Here is a 25567-nt window from a genome sequence, read left to right on the forward strand (position 1 = left end):
ATATTTAATAGAAGAATACTACTTTCCAGGATATATTGACAACTTTATTTATGATCTACAAAATATTGTCAGATTCTGGTGAATTGCAGCCAGAAATAATTTAAGATAGAATTGTCGTCTGAGTTTTGGATGCATTTCTTTCTGAGATGTTATAATCAAAAGCAATTTAGATGATGGTAGAAGCTGAAGCCCAAAAACAACACAGGAGAATGATGGGATCAAAAAGAAAATGCAGCTCAAGAATATGGGAAGACTTCATCAACTTTCTAAGGCATCAAAACACCAATGCAGCAGCACATGACAGGTGAATTCTTTATTTCTTTGATGCCAGAACTCACTGTTCCAATGATGAAGTTAGAAATAAGCACACAAAAAGAATCAACGCCAACCTTTGTCACTCAAATGAAACTTCTTTTAGAAAATAGGATAGTCTTAATATAGCACAAAAGTCAAAAACAGCCACTGAATAACTAAACCAATGGAACTTACTTACTCAAAGAGTTTTCACACCTTACAGCAAGCATCACTGGGAGAAAACCCAGAATACCAGGACATACCTTTATTGGAACATATAATCTGACATGCTGCTAAGCCACCTTTAAAAGTTGCAAATCAACCCTTCCTTAGGGTGATAGATGATCCATTAATACCAGATATGACACAAATTCTAGAGGTTAATGGTAATCCAGTTCATTTGAAACTTGACATCAGAGCAAATGTTATTGTGTTATCCAAAAGAAAAGCCCTCAACTGATGAAAATTAAATTGCAACTGGCTGACTTTATATTCCCTGGGGTGATGAAACAACCACCAAGGGATATTAAAAGTGGCCTTAAATCATAATGGTTATTAGGGTATGCAGAGAAAGCATAAGTCATTGTAATCAACAGAATTTGAAGACGTAAGTCATCGTAATCAGCAGGATTTGCTCTGAACATCCTTCACTGAGTAAAATAACTCTCAAATAGGGAGAAGATATGATGTGGAGGTTCTGGTGTTGGACTGGGTTGGACAAGGTCAAAAATCACACGACACCAGGTTTATTTGAAAACAGAAGCTTTGGAGCCTCACTTTTTCTTCAGGTGCTGAAGAAGGAGCGAGGCTCCAAAAGCTTGTGGTTTCAAATAAGCTTGTTGGACTGTAACCAGAGACAAGATAGTTTCAAGAAAAAAAATACCCTAATCTGGTCATAGGTTTGGATAAATCTAACAGAAAATATCCATTCATTTTCTAAAATAAGATGCTTTACAATTGTGTTTGTGCAGACCTAGGAAGATTTCTCATCCTTTAATGGAGCAAGTTAAAAGACAGTTCCATAAAATGACCAAGCTGAATGCCATCTCACTCATTACAAGGCCAACAGAACAGTATAAGGGTATGGTCACTGTACTAGAACAGTTTTATTCAAATATGTGCTGACTTTACAAAATTCAATATACCAGTGACTGGAGAAAACCACTCTGTGGCTACTATAGATGAAAATTTATCCAAACTTTCCAAAAGCAAGATCTAAGCTTGAAGTCAACAATGTTTCCTGGAAGGTTCCATTAGATGAAGAGTGCAGATTGCTTTACCATATTCATCACTCTGCAAACTTTTCAGTAAATGGAAAAGCCCTGGGGAAAATTGATTGTTAGAGAGATCTGGGTGTACCCTGAAGGTGGCAACTCAGATTGATAGAGTGGTCAAGAAGGCATACGGCATGCTTTCCGTCATCAGACGGGGTATTGAGTACAAGACTTGGCAGGTAATGTTACAGTTGTATAGGACTTTGGTTCAATATTTGGAATACTGCATACAGTTCTGGTCGCCACATTACCAAATGTGTGGATGCTTTGGAGAGGGTGAAGAGAAGGTTCACCAGGATGTTACCTGGTATGCAGGGCATTAGCTATGAAGTAAGGTTGAGTAGATTAGGATTAATCTCATTAGAAAGGTGGAGATTAAGGGGGCCCTGATTGACGTCTACAAAATCATGAGAGATATAGACAGGGTAGATAGCAAGAAGTATTTTTTCCAGAGTGGGGGACTGAATTACTAGGGGTCACAGTTCAAGATGAGAGGGGAAAAGTTTAAGGGAGATATGCATGGCAAGTTCTTTACACAGAGGGTGGTGGTTGCCTGGAACGTGTTGCTAGTGGAGGTGGTAGAGGCGAGAATGATAGCATCATTTAAGATGTATCTAGACAGACACAGGAATGGACAGGGAGCAGAGGGATACAGAAACTTAGAAAATAGGTGATAATTTTAGATAGAGGATCTGGATTGGCGCAGGCTTGGACGATTGAAGGGCCTGTTCCTGTGCTCTAATGTTCTTTGTTCTTTGAATGGGAGACATTATTTCAAAGGCATCCTTTTTGAATTGCCTCAGATCTAAAGATATTCCAATCTAATATGTCCAACATTCTTCAAGAGATTGTGGGCATTACATGTCATATGGATGATGTCCTGATCCAAACTAAAATGATAGAAATTCATATCCAAGGAGTACATCCAATCTTAATGCTACTGCAAGCAGAAGGGTTTACCCTCAATGAGAAATGTGAGATCTCCAAGAACTCCATTTGATATCTGGGCATCTCATTGACAAGATTGTATAAAACCAGACCGTCTGAAAACAATAGCAGTTAAAGAATTCCCCACTCCAAATACGTAAATGACTTGCAAAGGTTCCTGAAAATTGTTAAAACCCATTTGGTTAGTGCTTCGTATTCCTGCTATTCCTGGAGATATACTAAATGCTAAAGTTATTTGTTTGAAGTACACACAGTACCCCATTTAGCCTGACTTTCAGGCCAAAGTTGATAGAAAGCACGCATAGAGAATAATCCAAAATTATTGTTTATGATGAACAATTAGACTATAGCTACAGGTAAACAGATATAAGTCCCAGACATAATAACACTAGTTATTAAAACTTTAATCTCTTGTAAACCCTTCAATAAACACAGACACATACACACACAATCAAATAGGGGAAAATAGATTATTGGTAGGGGTAGAGAAAAACTAGCAAGTTAGTTTGTTGATCTTGCTTCCCAGTTCCAATATTGCGATAATCCTACTTTAGCTACTCAGGCACTTAGTGTTCAGATGTTTTTCTCTGGAAGCTTCCACTGGATTGTAAGAAGTACAGAACAACTAATTCATTTGGAAAATGTCTCTGATTAATCAATTCAAATGTCACAGCACACAATAAATGCTGCAGGAAAGGTAATCAGTTTCTGCAACTGTAGGGCGGCACGGTGGCACAGTGGTTAGCACTGCTGCCTCACAGCGCCAGAGACCCGGGTTCGATTCCTGCCTCAGACGACTGACTGTGTGGAGTTTGCACATTCTCCCCATGTCTGCGAGGATTTCCTCCGGGTGCTCCGGTTTTCTCCCACAGTCCAAATATGTGCAGGTCAGGTGAACTGGCCATGCTAAATTGCCTGTAGTGGTAGGTAAGGGGTAGATGTAGGGGTATGGGTGGGTTGCGCTTTGGCGGGTCGGTGTGGACTTGTTGGGCCGAAGGGCCTGTTTCCAGACTGTAAGTAATCTAATCTAAATTGAGTTTGTTATTGCAGAGAACAGGCAGCTTCTGCTGAGGAGAGCAACTGAACACAGTATCTTTTTCCCTCTCTGTCTACTTGGTTCTAATTTCAACCAGCTCAATTAGTTGAGAACCAATCAGCTTCACTTGTAAACAACTCTTTGGTTCCTGATCATCTGCACATTGCAGAACCCTAAGCTTCAAAAACATAGTTCAAACTAGATATTGAATGCTGTGCAGTGGAATTATGCAACCATCCTCATAAATCGATGTTTTTGAAAACAGACCTTTCTCATTGCAGTCCACACATTTTAAAGATATAGAAACAAAAAATGGTCCTTACAAAATGGTAAAGCAGTTAGCAATTTTTTCACTTCATTAGGCAACCATCACCAAACTTTAAGACATTTTCTCAAAATCTCTCGAGGATTGTATGGGTTAGACATTAAGGAGAGACATTTCAGGAGATTAAAGAAATGCTGACTCCTGCAGATATTTTAACACAGAACATAGAACATAGAAGAATACAGCGTAGTACAGGCCCTTCGGCCCTCGATGTTGCGGCGATCAAAGCCCACCTAACCTACACTAACCCACTATCCTCCATATACCTATCCAATGCCCGCTTAAATACCCATAAAGAGGGAGAGTCCACTACTGCTACTGGCAGGGCATTCCATGAACTTACGACTCGCTGAGTGAAGAACCTACCCCTAACATCAGTCCTATATCTACCCGCCCTTAATTTAAAGCTATGCCCCCTTGTAATAGCTGACTCCATACGTGGAAAAAGGTTCTCACTGTCAACCCTATCTAACCCCCTAATCATCTTGTACACCTCTATCAAGTCACCCCTAAACCTTCTTTTCTCCAATGAAAACAACCCCAAGTGCCTCAGCCTTTCCTCATAGGATCTTCCTACCATACCAGGCAACATCCTGGTAAACTTCCTCTGCACCCGTTCCAGTACCTCCACATCCTTCCTATAGTATGGCGACCAAAACTGCACACAATATTCCAGATGCGGCCGCACCAGAGTCTTATACAACTGCAGCATGACCTCAGGACTCCGGAACTCAATTCCTCTACCAATAAAAGCCAGTACGCCATATGCCTTCTTCACTGCACTATTTACCTGGGTGGCAACTTTCAGAGATCTGTGTACATGGACACCAAGATCCCTCTGCTCTTCCACACTACCAAGTAGTCTACCATTAGCCCAGTAATCCATCTTTTTATTACTCTTACCAAAGTGAATCACCTCACACTTAGCTACATTGAACTCCATTTGCCACCTTTCTGCCTGCAGCTTCTCTATATCCCGCTGTAACCTGCCATATCCTTCCTCACTGTCTACAACTCCTCCGACTTTCGTATCATCCGCAAACTTGCTCACCCAACCTTCTAAACCTTCCTCCAGGTCATTTATAAAAATTACAAACAGCAATGGTCCCAAAACAGATCCTTGCGGAACACCGCTAGTGACGGCACTCCAAGATGAACCTTTGCCATCAACTACTACCCTCTGTCTTCTTCCAGCCAGCCAATTCCTAATCCAAACCTCCAACTCACCCTCAATGCCATATCTCTGTATTTTCTGCAGTAGCCTACCATGGGGGACCTTATCAAATGCCTTACTAAAATCCATATATACCACATCTACCGCTTTCCCCTCATCTACCTCCTTAGTCACCTTCTCAAAGAATTCAATAAGGTTTGTGAGGCACGACCTGCCCTTCACAAAACCATGCTGACTATCCTTGATCACATCATTCTTATCCAGATGTGCATAAATCCTATCCCTTACAATTCTCTCTAAGACTTTGCCCACAACAGAAGTGAGACTCACTGGCCTATAGTTACTAGGATTATCCCTACTCCCCTTCTTGAACAAGGGAACCACGTTTGCTAGCCTCCAGTCCTCTGGCACTACTCCTGTAGACAAAGAGGACACAAAAATCAAGGCCAATGGCTCTGCAATCTCCTCCCTTGCTTCCCGGAGAATCCTAGGATAAATGCCATCAGGCCCAGGGGACTTATCTATTTTCACCCTTGCCAGAATTTCCAACACCTCTTCTCTACATATCTCAAAGCCATCCATTCTACTTATTCGTGCCTCAGTATTCATATCGACAACAATGTCCTGTTCCTGAGTGAATACTGACGAAAAGTATTCATTCAGTGCCTCCCCAATCTCTTCAGCCTCCACACGCAACTTCCCATTACTATCCTTGATTGGACCTATTCCTACCCTAGTCATTCTTTTATTCCTAACATACCTATAGAAAGCCTTAGGGTTTTCCCTAATCCTACCAACTAAGGACCTTTCATGTCCCCTCCTTGCTGCTCTTAGCTCTCTCTTCAGGTCCTTCCGGGCTACCTTATAACTCTCAATCGCCCCTATTGAACCTTCACGCCTCATCTTTACAAAGGCCGCCCTCTTCCATTTAACAAGGGATTCCAACTCCTTATTAAACCACGGCTCCCTCACAACCCATTTTGGCACACTACAACCCATAATTCCCAACTATTATTGCTGCAAATACCTTGACTGCAAACATTGGAATAATTCTCTTCCAAGAACAGCCAGAGGGATACAGAAAAGTAAGTATCCCAAGCTTTGTGTGATAAGGAATCTTGATATGCAGTTATTGAAAAGAAATCCCTCTTGATTTTGTGGACCTATGAGAGATTTTCAGATTGCATACTAGGTCTCATAGTTCTCACAGAGACTGATCATAAACTGGTGGTCTCAAATTAGATTAAAAGAATTGGCAAAAATGCCCCATGGAATCAAAGATTTTGTCTGCACTTCATGAGATTTACATATGAGACCAAATACATGCAGATAAATATCAGCAAATTCCTCTCTCCAGAATGGAAGTTGGCAACCTTATACCAGCTGTTAAAGAATTTGCAGGCAAATTCAATTCATACACTCAGCAACAAAATTGTTATGGCCAGCAACACAAACAAACCTCATTAGAGAGTAACAGAAAAAGAACCCCTCCCACAATTCTCTCCCTGGTACATCAATGACATAATTGCTACTGCTTCCTTCTCTCATCTAGAAATGAAAGAATGTGTCAATTTTGCTTCCAATTTCCATAATTTCCTCACCTGTTCCTGTTCCACCTCCAACTTCTCCATCCCTTCCTTGATATTGTGTTTCCATTTCTGGGGATAAGCTGGCTACTGAAATCCATTACAAACTCACTGACTCCCACAGTTACTTTCATTATACATCCTTACACCCTGCTTCCTGGAAGGACTCCATTCCATTCTCCCAGTTTCTCCATCTCTGTCACATCTGTTCTGATGATACACCTTCTCGGAAGGGCCTCAGACATATCCACTTTTTTCCTCAAATGTTCTGGATATGGCCCTTAGCTGTATTTGATCCATATCTCACACTTCTGCTCTCACCCCTTCCCTTCCTTCTCACAACAGTGTTGGAGTTTCCCCAGTCCTCACTTACCACCCTCCAAATCCAAAGAAACACAAGCCACCATTTCTATCACTCAAGCGGGATGCCACAAACAGACACATATTCCCTTCCCCTCCCTTGTCAGCATTCCGCAGGGACCCTGAAATACTCTGGACTATTCCTCCTCCATTCCCAATACTTTCCCACATTCCTATGCAGTCACAGAAGGTGCCCAGTTACCTACTCACCATTCAGGATTCCAGACGCACCTTCCAGGTGAAGCAGCAATTTACCTGCAACTTCATTCAATTCAGTCTACTATATTCACTGCTCACAACATGTTCTCCTCAGCACTGGGGAGACAAAATGCAGATTGGGTGACCGGTTTGTGGAACACGCACACAATTGGATGTGAAAATGACCCTGAGCTTCCTGTCATCTGCACTTCAACACCCACCGTGATCCCATGCCAACATTTCTGCCTCAGACCTGCTTCAGTGCTCCACACAAAGTGGAGGAACACCACGACACTTTCCACTTACATACCTTAAATCATTGGGTTTAACAATTTCAGACTGTGAACACTTGCCTCCATGCTTATTACCTACCCCCACAACCCCAGGTCCTGTATTGAAATAACTTGTTTTCACAGAAAACCCATTTTTAACTACTCACAGTCCCTATTAGCACCTATCTAGCTTCTCTTTGTCCTTGGCTTACTATCAACAATCCCTTTGTCTACCTATTGATTTCTTCTCTCTCTCTCCCTTTCTCTCTCTGAGGGATCTATCTCCATTTCTTTCTGTACTCTTTGTCATCAGCATAAATGCCATCCTTTCCTAGCTGTTTCTAGTTCTGAAAAAGGGTTACTGGACTCAAAACATTAACTCTATTTTTTCTTCACTGCTGCCAGACCTGCTGAGCTTCACCAACAATACCTGCTTTTTTTTTACTTTAGATCTCCAGCATATGCAGTTTGTTTTATTAAAGAATCCAGATAGTCTTGCCATATATTGATACTGTATTAACAGATTGCTGCCTTCTATGTACCACCCCCAAAGTCTCAGCTGAGTCTCTATGTGTGCTCTCAGTTCGTAACCAAACAATATTTACTATCTGTGTTCCTGCAACAATGCAATCTATTAACATGTGTTAACATTTAGAACACCACTTTTTGAGGTGGTGCGTAGGCTTCATAGTCTTGGAATCATACCCATCATTTGCTAACTCGACCAGACCTTTTAACAACTATGTGTGGTTCTTCACTTCTTCACTTTAAGAATTGCTTTCAACCTAACTGTGTATAGTCTTTGTGATGATCAGCATGTTGCTCACTGTCTGTCTACAAAATGTACAGGCTTGTTGTAGTGGAGCTAGTGGAGACTTTGCAGACGTGAGATTAATTCCTTCATTGTACTATTTGGTGTTGTCACCTCGTATGAATGGGGATCTTTGCATAACTTGAACACCACTGCTGTGCTGGTCCTTCATCTTCTGGCATTGGATAGTCATAGCAATTCTGCACTTAAGTAAAAACAATGACTGCAGATGCTGGAAACCAGATTTTGGATTAGTGGTGCTGGTAAAGCACAGCAGTTCAGGCAGCATCCGAGGAGCAGTAAAATCGACGTTCCGGGCAAAAGCCCTTCATCAGGAATACAATTCTGCACTTGTATGTATTCATGACTGCTTCTCTTTTTATCCTGCTTGATGGACACAGCCTTAATCTTGCATGATTTCGTGAAACTATAACTCAATCATATCGTTCTTAACAGCTGACCAAACAAAATGTAATTTGGTGATAATCCAGAGGTCAATAGCTTTGTGTGCATTGCAACAATGAACTTTGGACATTTAGTCTGGTTTCCAAACTTTTTTTATCATGGATTTGACTATCCTAAGCATGCATTTGAATAAAGATATCAGTGTAATGGTGTGATATGGTTGACAGACCATCACTATTGGATTTTTTTTCCATTGTGTTGTGGATTATTGTCAGGTAATACTCCCACTGGGGCACAATATTGACTGAGGATGGTGCTGGTAATGCTGATCTCGACCTGTCGCAAATTTTCTGCTTTGAGAGGTAGTCGATCTTAAGCACAATCTTCTTTACCCACTGTGGAAAGATCTGTGTCTGTCTTGCTTCATGGTGATGATGGCAAAAGTGAGGACTGCAGATGCTCGAAACCAGAGTTTAGATCAGAGTGGTGCTGGAAAAGCACAACAGGTCAGGCAGCATCTGAGGAGCAGGATAATTCAATATTTCGGGCAAAAGCCCTTCATCTATTCATGATGAAGGGCTTTTGCCTGAAACATCAATTTCCTGCTCCTTGAATGCTGCCTGACCTGCTGTGCTTTTCCAGCACCACTGATCTAAACCCATGGTGATGATGGTATGTCTCACAATTGAATCATTTCTGTTGGATAGCTTGATGATTGGGCACACATTGCAAGATCTCATCATCTGGTAAATGTTCTTGCTGGTGTCAGATCCGAACATTGACTATGAGCAAGTTATCTAATCTTCTCTATCTGTCACAAATCATATAATTTATTGTTTACATTCCATTTGGCTGCTGGTTGCTGGCTGGACGGCAGGAGAAATTCCCAGTTGACATTTCTTTGACAGACCAAAAGGCATCTGGGCTGATTCTGATTTGGAGATGCCGGTTTTGGACTGGGATGTACAAAGTTAAAAATCACACAACACCAGGTTATAGTCTAACAGGTTTAATTGGAAGCACACTAGCTTTTGGAGTGACACTCCTTCATCAGGTGATAGTGGAGGGCTCAATCCTAACACAGAATTTATAGCAAAAATTTACAGTGTGATGTAACTGAAATTATACATTGAAAAATTGATTGTCTGTTAAGCCTTTCCAAACATTTTTTGATCATGGATTTGACTATCCTAAGCATGCATTTGAATAAAGATATCAGTGTAATGGTGTGATATGGTTGACAGACCATCACTATTGGATTTTTTTTCCATTGTGTTGTGGATTATTGTCAGGTAATACTCCCACTGGGGCACAATATTGACTGAGGATGGTGCTGGTAATGCTGATCTCGACCTGTCGCAAATTTTCTGCTTTGAGAGGTAGTCGACCTTAAGCACAATCTTCTTTACCCACTGTGGAAAGATCTGTGTCTGTCTTGCTCCATGGTGATGATGGCAAAAGTGAGGACTGCAGATGCTCGAAACCAGAGTTTAGATCAGAGTGGTGCTGGAAAAGCATAGCAGGTCAGGCAGCATCTGATGCTCCAGGGAAAACACCTGGCCACATCGTTTAAATCTTTTCTGAACCCTTTCAAGTTTCAGAACATTTTTCCGATATGAAGGAGACCAGAATTGCAAGCAATATTCCAACAGTGGCCTAACCAATGTCCTGTACGGCCGCAACATGACCTCCCAACTCCTGTACTCAATACGCATACCAAACGCCTTCTTCACTATCCTATCTACCTGCAACTCCACTTTCAAGGAGCTATGAACCTGCACTCCAAGGTCTCTTTGTTCAACAACACTCCCTAGGACCATAACTCCTGCTAAGATTATTTCAGAAAAATTGCATAAAAGTTGTATTTTCAGTCCAGGTCATTTTAATGCATTTTGTGACCAAGCTTGCCAATCATTGCCCTGAAATATTTGAAAGGGGTTATTTTTATGACATACCCCTCACCCATTTAATGTCTTATTTAAAATGTAGTATTTCCTCAGTATCATATTTTCATGTTTTTCGAGCTTACATGTTCACATCTCTGCAGTGGGACTTGAATTCACAATTGTTTAATTCAGGAGCGAGAATACTACCAATGACTTGTGGTTGATGTCTTAGCAATTAAAAGCAATCCTCATGATATTAATGCATTTGTCTAGTTTGAACTGCTTTGGGATAGATCTACTTTCTGGCAATTGGAACATTAAGGCAAAAGTGAGGACTGCAGATGCTGGAGATTAGAGTCGAGACTGTGGTGCTGAAAAAGCACAGCAGGTCAGGCAGCATCCAAGGAGCAGCAGAATCAATATTTCGGGCAGAAGCCCTTCATCAGGAAAGGGCTTTTGCCTGAAATGTCGATTCTCCTGCTCCCCGGATGCTGCCTAACCTGCTGTGCTTTTCCAGCACCGTACCGTTGACATTAAGGCAAAAGTTGAGGTGACAGTATAAAACGATAGCATGTCAGAGTTTTTTTGGTTGATACTTACCTTTATTGAAATACGTTTCACTGTTTCTTGCAGTAGACTCTTTAAGATTCTATAGTAGTGAAAATTATCATTGCTTCTTTTTACAGCTCTGTGTTGGAAGATGGAGAAAAACTATGTCACTTGTTAAGAGAACAAAAACAGAATTTGCTGCAAAAGCTCAGCAGGTCTGCCAGCATCTCTGGAGAGAAATCAGAGTTAACATTCACATCGAATAACCCTTCTTCAAAACTGGTAACTTGTTAAAAATTGTTCTTATGTTGTTGTTTTCTAAGTTAATTAAATAGGTAATTTTGTTAGATCATAAGTGGAGTCATTAATTTATAGATGTCATCAGGTATATTAGCTCGGAAACAACAACTGATCTTCCTGAAATAAGATCGCACAAGGCAGTGAAACACAGAGATGCAGCCACATCTCACGGCAACAGCAGAATAATTAATATATTAGGTGATTTTCAAAAATTGTGACAATGCCTGTTTGTCACAGATTGTTGGTTTAATCCTGAAAGGCTCTACCAATTCTGCAGGAACGTGATGATAATTTAGTCATGCAGCGTTATTTCTAACAAAGTGAGAGTGACTCAAGATGAAGGAAGAAACCACAACAAGTAAATTTTAAAAACTAAAGAAAAAAATTACTCATAAAGCAATTTTTTGCAAGTAAGCTGCTGGCCTCCAACCTGAAGTATTCAAGTGCGGAGAGATTCACAAGGTTAGGAACTCACTGTCTCTTCCTTCTGATCTGGAACCAGGAAGTTGAATACAAGGATGTCTTCATAACTGCTATCTATCTACCAACAGAAAGGGAGCACATCCATCTGTGACAAACATCATGGGACATCACTTCGACCAACAGCAGGAAAGGTTTTGCAAGGGGTATTCTAAGTTTGATGGTCATTAACCTCATTGACTATGTGTGATCACAGTTTAGCTTCAATATAGGGTGAGAATAGTAGACATGTTTGCAGCATGTCAAATTCAAGAAAAGACCCAGGAACAGAATAAAGACCTCATATATTGTTTATTGATGTGACCAATACCTTTGACACTGTGATGTGGAGGTGCCAGTGTTGAACTGGGGTGGACAAAGTTAAAAATCACACAACACTAGGTCATAGTCCAACAGGTTTATTTGGAAGTACTAGCTTTTAGAGCACTGCTCCTTCATCAGGTTGCTATGGAGAAGGATCATGAGACACAGAATTAACACCAAAGGTCTTTTGCTATAAATTCTGTGTCTTATGATCCTGCTTCACAGCTACCTGATGAAGGAGCAGCGCTCCAAAAACTAGTACTTCCAAGTAAACCTGTTGGACTATAACCTGGTGCTGGGTGGTTTTTAACTTTGATACTGTAGCTGACCTGAAAGGATGATTGGTGTCATTCACGCATGGCACCAATGGCCAGATGATGCAAATGTGGCATATCGTTGGATGCCTTTCCAGTTATCAGCAGCACCAAGCAAGGCTGCATCTTGGCTCTGGCCATAGACATCTCTACGATAATATGCATTGAATTTCTTGACACAAGAGTACATAACCAATTCAGGAGAGATGGCATTCTCTTCAAGTTGCAAATACAGTACTCAAAGTTCGCATAGGAGCTCTCGGATAGTTCTTGGGTGCTCTCCTTTGTGTGGACTACTGCATTCTTTTGGCATATTCTCCAGAGGACTTCAGTTGCTTGCTGATCACTTCGACTTAATGTCTGAATACTTTAGAAACTAAGACTGCAGAAGACAGAGATATAGCATCAACACACTCCTGGCCACATATTCCAAAATCCCAAACTGTCACGATCAATAACACACCCTCATGTTTCTACAGACATTCTGCTGTCTTGGCACTATTCTCTCTAATAACACTATGCTGGATGACAAAATCAATTATCACTTGTCAAAAGAAAACTCAGTGTGTAACAGGCTCACTCACAGACTTTGGAAAGAGTATTGTGTTTGTGTCAGAACAAAGATCAAAATCTGCCAGGCAGTGGTGTTTCCATCACTTCTTTATGGATTTGGGATTTGGACAACCAACTGGCATCACATAAAATAACTGGAAGCATTTCACCTTCGCTGTGTCTGACAGTTACTTTCAGCATCAGGTGTCAGGCCAAGATTATCGACACTGAGATTCTTGCAAAGTGCTGCATACATGGCATTCATATCATACTCATTATTTATTCATTCATGTGGTTGTCACTGGCTGGGCCAACATTTATTGCCCATAGGAAATAGCCCTTGGGAAGGTGGCAGTGAGCCACATTGTTCGACTGCTGCAGTCTACTTGGTGTAGATATTCCACATGCTGATCGGGAGAGAGGGGCAGTGTGGGAGTTCCAGGACTTTGACCCAGCAAAAATGAAGGCACAGTGATATATTTCCAAAATAGGATGATGAATTACTTGGAGGTGGAACTCAACAATAGGCAGTGCTCCCGTGTAAATGCTATCTTTGTCCTTTTAGATGTGAATGATTTTGGATTTGGGAGGTGTTGTATAGGGAGCTGTGATAAATGTATGCAATGCATCTTGTAGACAGTACACACCAAATGCTACTGACCATCAATAGCGGAGGTACCAAACCTTTCTGGACGTGGTGCCAATCAAATAGGCTGCTTTGTCCTGGATGTGTGTTAAGCTTCTTGAGTGTTGTTGGAGATGCATTCATCCAGTAATATGTCGAGTATTCCACAACACTCCTGACTTATGCCTTGAAGATGGTGGTTAGAATTTGGGAGCCATGAGGCGCAACACAATTCCAAGCCTCTTGATTGATCTTTGTAGCTGTAGTACTTAAGTGACTAGTGCAACTCAGTTTCTGCTCAATGCAACCTTCTGGATATTGATAGTGGGGGAAACAATGATGGTGAAGACATTGAATTTAAATGGGCGACGGTTGAATTCTCTCTTGTTGGAGATGGCCATTTCCTGGCACTTGTGTGGCATGAATGTTTCTTGCCACTTGTCTACCCAAACTTGGATATTGTTCAGGTCTTGCTACATTTATGCTTAGAATTTTTCAGCATCTTAGGAGCTGCAAATGGGGGTGAACATTGTGCAGTCATCAGCAAACATTCCCACTTCTGACTTTATGATGGAGGGAAGGTTATTGATGAAGCAGCTGAAAATGGTTGGGCCCAGGACACTACCTCAAGGAACTCCTATAAAGATGTCCTGGAGATAAGATGATAGAACTCCAAACACCACAATCATCTTCCTTTGTTCCAGATATGGGCCAACCAGTGAAGAGTTTCAACTCCAGTTTTGACTGAGTTCCTTGATGCCACACACAGTCAAATGTGGCACTGATAGCAAAGACAGTCACTCTCACCTCTGGAATTCAGCTCTCTTTATCATATTTTAACCAGGTTGCTTTTCGGACTAGAGGCCTGTGATCAACTGTGTGCCACAAAGATCTACTGCTTTTCGTCATTTATATAAATGATTTAGATGTGAATACAGGAGTTATGTTTGATAAGTTTGCAGATGACACCAAAATTTAGTGTAGTGGAGAGTGAAGAAGGTTATTTCAGAGTACAATGGGACCTTGATCAGACAAGCCAATGGGCTGATGAATGGCAGACAGAGTTTAATTTAAATAAATGTGAGGTGTTACATTTTATTAAGGCAAGCAGTATAGAAATTATACAGTTAATGGTAGGGCCCTGCAGAGTGTTGCTGAACAAAGAGACCTAGGGATGCAGGTGCATAGTTCCTTGAAAGTGGAGTTACAAGTAGACAGGGTGAAGAAAGTTTTGGCATACTTGCCTTCATTGGTCAGTGCATTGAGTATAGGAGTGTGTCATATTGTGTCAGTACAGGACATAGTTTAGGCCAGTTTTAGAATACTGCTTTCAATTCTGGTCTCCCTGTTATAGGAAAAATGTAATTAAACTTGAAAGAGTTCAAAAAAGATTTACAAGGATGTTGCCAGGGTTGGAGGGTTTGAGCTATAGGGAGAGGCTGAATAGATTGGGAATTTCTTCTCTGACTGTTGGAGGCTGAAAGGTGACCTTATACAGGTTTATAAAATCATGAGAGCATGGATACAGTGAATGGCCAAGGTTTTTTCCCCAGGGTACAGGAGTCCAAAACTAGGGGGCACAGGTTTGAGGTGACAGGGGAATGTTTAAAAGAGCCCTGAGGGCCAACTTTTTCATACAGAGGTTGGTGTGTAAAGAATAATCTGCCAGAGAACGTGGTGGAAGCTGAAACAATTCCAACATATAAAAGACATCTGGATGGGTTTATGATTAGGAAGGATTTAGAGGGATATGGGCCAAATGCTGCCAAATGGGACTAAATCAGTTTAGCTGAAGGGCTTGTTCCATGCTGTATAACTCTATGACTCTATAACTCAGGAACAGAGTGACCCTGGTGGAATCCAAACTGAGTGCCAGTGAACAGGTTTTACTAAACAAGTGCTGCTTGATTGCACTGTCATTGACACTTTCCATCACCCTATTGATGATGGAGAGTAGACTGATGGGGCAGCAATTGGCTAATTTGGATTTGTCCTGCTTTTCATGTACAGGACATAACTGGGCAATTTTCAATATTACTGAGTCATTCAGCTTCACTTTACTGGTCATGTGGTTTGCAAAAGGGATTGCCATATATAAAAGACAGTACTCTACTCTCAGCTGAGCACAGGAACCGATGCCACCGCATGCATAATCAGATGTATTAAGACAAACAGAAAGCCAACCTTGGAGCTTGCAAGCCAGATCCCAATACATGGGAAAAGAAACTCCCGAGACATTTAGTTGGATAAATTTCTATCATGAAGCGATTTTGACACCTAAGGAGAGCAGAATCACTGCCTTCAGGACAAATGCATATGGCACAAAGCCAATGGCTCCATTCATCTCTCCAATGCTGACTTCATATCAAGAATTTGCAAATTGAGACTTGGTCTAACATCACACATCAATAGCAAGATCAACCTAGAGCATAAACTGATCTTTTTCTTTTTGCTGAATATTCTTCTATTGAAGTGATGGGAGAGAATCCATATACATATGTTTTCCCTGGATCATATGGGCTGAATAGATGATGATTGCATCCCGAAAGACATACTATATGGTGAGCTTTCAATTGGCACAGAACAAACAAGTTGTCTATGTCTGAGAGACAATCAAGGCTGCATACAAGATTTCATATTGACTGGAAGCACAGCCAATGCATGGGAAGCCCTCACCGGTGTGACTGGAGGCAAACAGTGAGTGAAAACTTAGGGAAAGCAGAGAACAAAAGAAATGATCAGAAAAAGAAAATTCTCCAAAAGGACTTGTTTGACCTCAGGCTGACCCTATTCATCTGTGACAACTGCAGAAAGGACTGCCATTCAGAAATAGGCCTCTATAGTCACAACAATGTTCAATGCAGAAATGGTTATATCCTAGGTGCATTCCATCATAGTTTGAGATGGACAAAGGCCAATTTATGTATATTCCCATTGAGGATACTCACCCAAATGAGTACATCTGAGTACAGCTCCTAACAAAACAAAGAAAAATAGAAATGACAGGTAATGACTGTGGTAAAGGAAATTAATACTAATTTAAAAATTCATGGTGGAACGATTTAAGTGTGCCAAGAATTCAAAGCACAATATTCAAACACAATTAAATGACTGACCTATAATTAAGATCATAAGATTTTTAAGTGCAGTTTTTCACATGCTGTTCCATAAAAAAGACGCATATTAACTTTGGAGTGTGCAATGTAAGGTGTGTGATTTATTTATAGTTGAATTTATCTCTCAGTCTGGATTTTTGAATTTGAACTACTGTTCAGAATGTTTGAAAGAATTTATTGATTACCTTATATGTAGTTCTGTAGTCATGGTGATTTCTTTTACACCATCGTGTGAGAGAAAATCTTCTTGGATATTAATGCCTTTTTTGTTTACATTGGGAGAATTTTACAAGTGAACAAGATAAACAGTTATGCATCAGACTCCAGCTGAAAAGTCAGGATTGATTTTCTTCTTTAGACTAGGGGGGAAATGTAACTTGGAAAGTAAATGACTTCGCCATTTCAGTTTAGGCAGTTCTGGAGGCATGTTGGCTGAAGCTAGATGTATAAAACAGTTGCACATGAGGGAGCAGATAGTTTAGAATTGTTACAAATAGGTTATCTCAGTGTAAGGAGTTTAGTAAAAGTTCCAGACCAGAATTATTTACTTAAAATCCTGAAGGAGTTATTTGAAGATGAGAACATTTAAGCTCAAGGGCATGGCTCCACCTTCAAAAGCCAAAGAGTCTATCAGATTTTCAAGACTGGGAGTTTGAAATACAGTTAATTTAAGCCCAGTAGAGGTGATAGCAAAGATAATTCACTCTATTCTGAGTATAGTAAAGGGGCACTTCTGAAATTAATGGGATTTTATTTTTATTGCATGTTTAATAATCTTTAAACCAGTTCTTTGTTTAATATTACGAGTGCACAATTAATGCTAGACCAGCCAGCAACACCCGCACCGCTTGAGTGAATAATTGTTCAAAAAGGTTCTATTTTATCCTAATTTTTTGCATAATAAATTTCTGCTTTATTGTTAAAATCAACACAGAAACAATTGTTTATGTTTCAGTGAGAGACACCTCATTATAATAAAAAGGGACAAACTGTTTTCTGTACAATCTGGAACATTTCATGCAGATTGGAGTGTAGCTAATTTAACCTCACTTTTTAAAAAAAGGCGATAGAGAGAAAGCAGGAAACTATAGACTGTTTAGCCAGACATTAGGAATAGGGAAAGTGCTAGCATCTATTATAAAAAATGTAATAGCAGAACCCTTAGAAAACAATGACAAGACTTGACAGAGTCAGCATGGATTTCTGAAAGGGAAATCACGCTTAACAAATCTACTGGAATTTTTTCAAGATGTAATTAGTTGAGTTGATAAGGGGGAGCCAGTGCATGTGGTTTATTTGGACTTTCTGAAGGCCTTGATAAGATTATTATTTTACTGCCAAAAGATTGGGAAAGGGGATGGTGCAATGAGATCTGGATATCCTTGTACAGCAAACACTGAAAATAACCCTACAGGTGTGAAGGCAAATGGTATGTTGGTCTGCATACTGAGTACAGGATCAAGGATTGTACGGGGCCTTGGTGGGTCCAAACTTGGGGTTTTGTATGAGTTTTAATTTCCTTACCTGAAGAAGGATGCTCTGTCTATGACAGAGTTTAACAAATGTTTACCAGACTGATTCCTGGGACAGCAGGAGTAAGACTGGATACATACGAGGAGAGACTGGATTGATTAGGACCATATTCACTGGAGTTTAAAAGAATAAGGGGGCTCTCTTAGAAATCTATAAAGTTCTAATAGAATAAGACAGGGTAAATGCAGAAAGAATGACCAGGAAGTCCAAAACCAGGAGTCACAGAGTAAGGATATGGGGTAGGCCATTTAGAACTGAAATTAGGAGACATTTCTTCACCCAGAGAGTGGTGAACGTATGGAATTCTCTACAACAGAAGACGGTTGAGGCTAAAACATTGAATGTTTTCAGAAAGTGAATTAGATATATTTCTGAGAATCAAGTAGGTCAAAGGTTATGGTGAGAAAGCAGAAACAAGGTAATGAGTTGGATGGTCAGCCATGATCATATTGAATGATTGAGCAAACTTGAAGGATCGAATGGCCAACTCCTGCTCCCATTTGCTATGTTTCCATGTAAAATATGATCTATTAAACTAGATTTCAGTCTGGGATCTGACTCATAAGAGTAATAACATCATCAGGGATAATAAATGATAAAATGTAAAAACATGTGTGAAATAAATCTAGGAACTATTTGCCAAAGTATACTTACTCTAAATATGTCAAATGAATGACTTCATAAATAAATATTCATAGGAACCATAAAGTAACATAAAACTAGAGTGAACGATAGGTTATGCCAAAGTTGATGAACACCAGATTAACCATGTTCCAATTACAGAAGTGATGAGGTTGCATTCATAAAAAGTGTTTGATTAAATTGTTCTCAGTTTGTATTGTTGAGTCAAGTATAGAATTTGTTCCAAAGCTGTTTATTAGCAATGGGTACTGAGAATTATTGAATAATTTGTATCATCCCATTTTTCAAAACTAGCATGACTTTAACAAAATAAAGTAATTTTTCAAGTTTAATCAATGTCCATGAAAGTATTTTGACACCATCTGTGTGATAATATTTATCAGATTCGATCTCGTCCTATGCATACCCGCGACCATAAAAACAAATCCCTACATACGTATCAGTTACTAAAGTAACTGTGGGCGGCACAGTGGCACAGTGGTTAGCACTGCTGCCTCACAGCGCCAGAGACCCGGGTTCAATGCCCGCCTCAGGCGACTGACTGTGTGGAGTTTGCATGTTCTCCCCGTGTCTGCGTGGGTTTCCTCCGGGTGCTCCGGTTTCCTCCCACAGTCCAAAGATGTGCAGGTCAGGTGAATTGGCCATCCTAAATTGTCCGTAGTGTCGGTAAGGGGTAGACGTAGGGGTATGGGTGGGTTGCGCTTCGGCGGGGCGGTGTGGACGTGTTGGGCCGAAGGGCCTGTTTCCACACTGTAAGTAATCTAATCTAAAGGTTTAGTTCAGTTATAGATGAAGAAAATTCTTATTGATATGGATTTATAGTCATTGCTAATTTAATAGTTATTTGAAAATGTTAAGGTAGTAGAGGATTTCTAAATTAGCATACAGTGATTTTTCGACATAAACAAATAAAATGATAATTTGAACAGGAACTGAGAGTCTGATGTACTAATATTACTAACTGAGATTCAGAAAACAAAACCTTTTGATTTAATGCAAAATAATTATCTGACAAGCATAAGCAACAGCAACATGAAAATTTTGGCATCAGTATGATTGATTTGGATGAATATGGATATTAGGTGGCACAGCATGTAACATAGTTGTTTTATCACTGTTGAAATTCAAATAGGCATAAAGTTTCCTTAAAAGGTCTTATTGATCACGAAGTAAATACTTGTCATTGATACATTTTACAAATGCAAATCTAAACATACTTGGCATAAATTGTTATTAATTTGGTGGTTCTCTCAGAAGATATTAAGTATTTCAAGCATCTGAGTTATAACAACAAGAACAAAAGCACATTTGAAAAGAAAAGACAGACCTAATATAGGTCTTTATATTTAAGAAGTAAAGTAGGGCCTTTAAATCTACATACAATACCCCAAATTTGAACAAAAGAGTTCAGGTACATAATTCTTTGAAGTTTGTGTCACATAGGATGGTGAAGAAAATGTTTAGCAGGCTTGTCTTCATTGCTCAGATCTTTAACAACAGGAGTTGGGACAAAATGTTGATGAGGCTTCTTCTGGAGTACTGTGTCTCGTTCTGATCATCCTGTTCTCGGAAGGATATTATTCAACTGGACAAGGTTTAGAAGAGATTTACCAGGTTGTCATCAGGAATGGAGGGTTTGAGTTATAACAGAGGCTGGATAGGCTGGGATTTTTTTCACTGCAGCACTGGTGGTTGACGGGTGACCTTATAGAAGTTTATAAAATAATGTGAGGTGTAGATAATGTTAATGGTAGTTGTCTTTGGTGGTAGATATCAAGAGGAGAAAGTTTTTAAAAGACACGAGGGGCAATTCTTTGACACAGAAAGCGGTTTGTGTGAGGAATGAACTTCCAGAGGAAGTGGTGGATCTGAGTACAGTTACAATGTCTAAAAGACATTTAGATGAGCACATGAATAAGAAATGTTTGGAGGGATATGGACCAGGAACAGGCAGGTGGGACAAGTTTAGTTTGGGATTATGATCAGCAGGGTCTGGTTGGACCAAAAGGTCTGTTTCCGTATTGTTTGACTCTATAAATGTTCTGATGAAGTAGAAGAAGAGAGCGTGTTTCTGTTAGAGGACATCAATATAAGATAGTTACCAAGAAATCCATTAAGGAGGTCAGAAGAATTCTCATTTCCTAGACAGTAGTGTAATTGTGGAACTTGGGCATAGTTGAGATGAAAGAAAAGATGTATTTAAGGGGAACCTTTTTCAGCATTTGAGCAATGGTTATATGGTTAGGTGAGGAAGGATGGAAGGAAGCTTGAATGTAGCAAAAACTCCTAAATAGACCAAAGTGGTCAAATGACTTCAGTTCTGTAGATTTTAAGAATCCTTTATAAATTGCATTTGAACAGTTTCTTCAGTGATCCAACATGTTTCTTAAATGTAAGAATAGACTCAATATTTCTTAAGAAATTGGGCAAGTTGATCAAATAAACAAATAAAGAAAACATAAGTTTGATGGAAACTTTTAAAAGCATGAAGAAAAATCAAGATGTTATCAATTAGGAAGAGGCTTCCAGAGGAGAAACTGAAAGTTATACTATTGATTGAGAGGTTTCGAGGGAGGTCGATAAAATAAGGTTTGTCATGGTGAATAAAACAAAGAAGTGTAGATGCTGGAGACTTTAAACTGTAGTGATTGGAACCAGATTGATCTCATTGATCAGGGTTTTTAACGTGGGCCAATCTGGAAGACCTTGTGACCAATATACGCAGGGGATTTAGAATCTCCTCAGTCCAGGGAACTGACCCCGAGCTGGCCGGCCACAGCTAATGTACTGTGCACAAGTAAATAAAGCGTGACTTTGTGATGGGATACCAGCCTGTGTGCAGTTATTACAAAAAACAAAAACATAAACTGCTGGAGAAACTCAGCAGATCTGGCAGCATCTGTGAGGAGAAAGAAGAGTTAATGTTTCGAATCTGGTGACTCTTCATCAGAACTGTTGGCAGCGAGAAGGAAGTGGTATTTATGCTGAAGGTGAAATCGGAGAGTGGGGTGTGGGGATGCACGGAGGACAGTGGAGCCCAGAGAGAGATGAAAGGGGTACATAAACAAAGAGCTTATGGATAGCAGGCCAGGACAGAAAAAAAGCTGAATAAGTGATAATAAGAATTAAGAGTAGGTGAAAAGGGGGGAGCTATGTTGAATGCAACCCATATAATGTGATAATGGGACTAAGAGTACCTGAGAATGAGTGACTGTGCTAAAATCTAGCCTTGTTATAAGAGGCCTGGATGTGGGGTGGGTAAAATCATGGAAGGAGGGAATCAGACTAAAAAGTAACTAAACTTGATGTTGAGTCACAGAGGCTGCAGGGTCTCCAAACGGAAAATGAGATGTTCTTCGAGATTGTGCTGAGGTTCGCTAGAACACTGCGACAGAAATATTGCCATGGGAACATGGTTGTGTGTTGAGGCTGCAGGCAACTGAAAACTCGGGGTTATTTTCGCAGACATAATGTAGGTATTCTGCAAAGCAGTCACCCAATCTATGGTTCATCTCCCTAATGTGGAGGAGATCATATTGTGAACAGCAAATATTGTAAACAAAGTACAAGATTGGTAACTCTACTGCTGGTTTTGGACGGCTTATACAATTCTTGGCAGTCACAGTTGTTTTTTTGTAATTCATTCACACTTGGAATGTGGTTTTGCTGGTGGCCCAGCATAATTGCTCATCTCTAGTTGCCTTTGAGAAGGTTGTGGTGAGCTGCCTCCTTGAACCGCTGTAGTCGGGTTTAAGGTTGGTTCTACATTGCTTTTCACTGCTGTCAGGAGCCTATGCACAGACAGAGACCTGGCCTACAGTGGCAGTCAGGCAGTGAAATGTAGTTGAGCAGACAGCTTAGATGGATGACCTGAAGCTGAATATTGAGAGCTCAGCTAGTCTTGAAGCATCCCAGTGGAGACCAGTGCAGTCTATTCCAGCTGATTGTGTGGCACTGACAAGAGCATTGACTGAGTGGGTGGAAGCGGAGGAGGTAAGCAGGGGAACTGAGTGAAGACAAGAAGTGCCTATTAAGGCCACTGTCCTGTAATATTTCAGGGACATTCCTATAGTGCTGCTCAAGAAGGCAGTGCAAGAACGATGAGATGCCCTGAAAGTTTCCATTAATGTTGCTCACCCACAGCTATGATGTCAGTCAAGCTTGGCTTTCAATGTAACAATGTGAGCTGTCGTGAACACTGCTTGACATATCTCAGCATGTTGGCCATACTCTCATCCTTATGCAGTTGGTCACCCTGGACAGAATGGCATCCATGAAGTCTCATTACATGTGGGAACTGGACTCCTCTTCCTCCATAGTCAGTCTTGCTCTTGTTGGCGATCTGCCATTTTCCTGGAAAGTACCCATCTGCTTCCCTTAGCAGTTTTTGACCTCAGTATTAGCATCTGAGAATTCTGCAGCACAGCATGTTTGTGATTTCACTAGTTGGCAAGCTGGAGTCTACAAGGCAATTTCCCTCTACCTTGATCCTGCAGACATATTCCCAGTGATTCACCACATGAATACTTCTCCTCTATCCCAGCCTCTAAGACACATTGTGGTTCTATTTTCTGAAGGGTTGCTTGCAAAATCAAATGGAGTAATGCTGATCTGCAGAAAGATGAGAGTGCTCTTTCTGATTTTCAGAGGGACGCCAACAGTGTCAGAAGTTGAAATGAGTAAGAGAAATGAATGTTAGCTTTTGGTAAGATGGAAAAGAAAGTTGAACCACTGTTACAATGAGTTGTCATCACTTGTGTAGGTGGTTAGAGTGAGATAGTATGCAGAAGGAAAACAATGGACCATACAAAAAGGCAGCATGCATATTTCCAGGTCAGAGCCGTGACTCACTGCCTGCCAGAAATGTCCAGCAGACCCCACTCGAGTGTGGTGAAGATTGGACAGGGTGCTAATGACTTCTTTATTTGTTTTTGCCTGCTTCATACTGTGCAAGAGCTTCAAGGGAAAAAATGGGAATGTTATTGACAGCCATGTGTGAGCTACTTTTGAGAACATGCCTGACAAATTGTACAGTTGTTGTGGCCATGATCTGAGAGACTCAGAGTGGAACTTAACAGAAAATTCTCACCCAGGTTTGTTGTTATTATTAGGTGGGAAGGCACTGCATGTGCAGTTGCTTCCCTGACAACTCAATGAAGTCACAGACAGTGAAGGTCGAAGTTGGCCCTCACACATGAATGACAAATGAGGCCTGTAAGTTGTACTGTGGCAACCTCCCTACAGGTTCCAGGAATCAGCTCTCTCGCTCCAGCTCCCTGTAGCTCATCTCCACCCAGAGGCAAGGCTGTCCCGATTGGAAGACTCCAACAGATCTCATCCTCCTCCCACATCAGGGCGAGCCTCATTAACCCGAATAATTCATCTCTCTTCCGGGCCTCCATTGGTGCTCCAGGACTTCATGTGGTGCTGCTGCTGGGCCTGAAAAGTTGCCAGTTTGCTGAATTGGCTCGCAGCCAGAATCTTTGCTTTTGAATGCAGTGGAACATTGATGGCAGGTCGTTGATTGACTTAATAGCATTCAGTCCCATTTGGGCTCCCAAAAATGGTTATGTGCATTACCATGAGCTTTCTAACTGGTGGGTGGCACCACTGCCACAACCACAACCACAACCACGAACATGACTATTGCATTTAGTCCAGTTTGTTAGTCAAAGGAGAAGCTGACGTGAAGGGTCTTGCAGTCAATGAAGCTGGGAAAATGAACGTTGAAATCAATCGGGCTATGGGTGGAATAACCATGGGGACAGATCAGTAAAAGGAGTGGCAATGAGACCATTAGAAATCGGAACAGGAGTAGACCATTCAGCCCCTCGAGCCTAATTCACCATTCAATATAATCATGGCTGCTCAGACATTTTTCATGTCCACTTTCCTGTAACCTTTGAAACCCCCTACTGGCCAAGTAAGGTAAAAGCAGTAAGATTTTTAACCTTGACAGTGGTGGTGAGGTCATGAATCTTGAAGCCTTGCTACAGGAGCTGAAAATGTGTTGCTGGAAAAGCGCAGCAGGTCAGGCAGCATCCAAGGAACAGGAGAATCGACGTTTCGGGCATAAGCCCTTCTTCAGGCTCTTGGCATTGATTGGCACAGCCACCTTGGGAGACATGGAGAATTTCACTTCCTCAAGCCTCAAGCTGCTTAAAAACGCAACCCATTAAAATGAGGTACCAGTACTGACATCACATGGTAACCATACCCACACGAACAGGTTCTGCCATCTGCAATATGTTTTTCATGTTAGTTAGCTCAGTTGGCTGGTCAGCTGGTTTGCAATGTAGACTAACACCAACAGTGTGGGTTCAATTCTTACACGAGGTGTGGTTACAATGATAGACCCTCCTTCTCAACCTCTCACTTTGTTTGTGGAGTGGTGATCCACAGGTTAAAGCATCACTAGTGAGATAGTAAAACTATGGTGACTACTTTTGCTACGTTTTGAGGCCATAATTTATCTCTTGATCAATTACTGAAAAAAACCCAAACCAAATGGTGAAGGAATGCCTAACTCAATGTGTACGATTTGCTGGAGGGGGTTGCATTTGTTTGAATATTCACATGAGTAT

At 40.8% G+C, this 25567-nt stretch overlaps 1 protein-coding gene across 5 annotated transcripts in view; it reads right to left on the reverse strand.

The window, feature by feature from the left end:
- The window catches only part of ppp1r3ab (protein phosphatase 1, regulatory subunit 3Ab), a 116521-nt gene that overhangs the window by 77807 nt on the left and 13147 nt on the right, over positions 1 to 25567 (reverse strand). The window contains exon 3 of one of the 5 annotated variants that reach the window (XM_072551459.1): positions 16641 to 16667. The exons of the other annotated variants lie outside the window; for them this stretch is intronic. Within the exon in view, the coding sequence (XP_072407560.1) occupies positions 16641 to 16667 (27 nt within the window). The remainder of the gene's footprint in view (positions 1 to 16640; positions 16668 to 25567) is intronic. 5 annotated transcript variants of the gene reach the window in all.

Source organism: Chiloscyllium punctatum, chromosome 32, assembly GCF_047496795.1.
Source record: "Chiloscyllium punctatum isolate Juve2018m chromosome 32, sChiPun1.3, whole genome shotgun sequence".
Taxonomy (NCBI): Eukaryota; Metazoa; Chordata; class Chondrichthyes; order Orectolobiformes; family Hemiscylliidae; genus Chiloscyllium; species Chiloscyllium punctatum.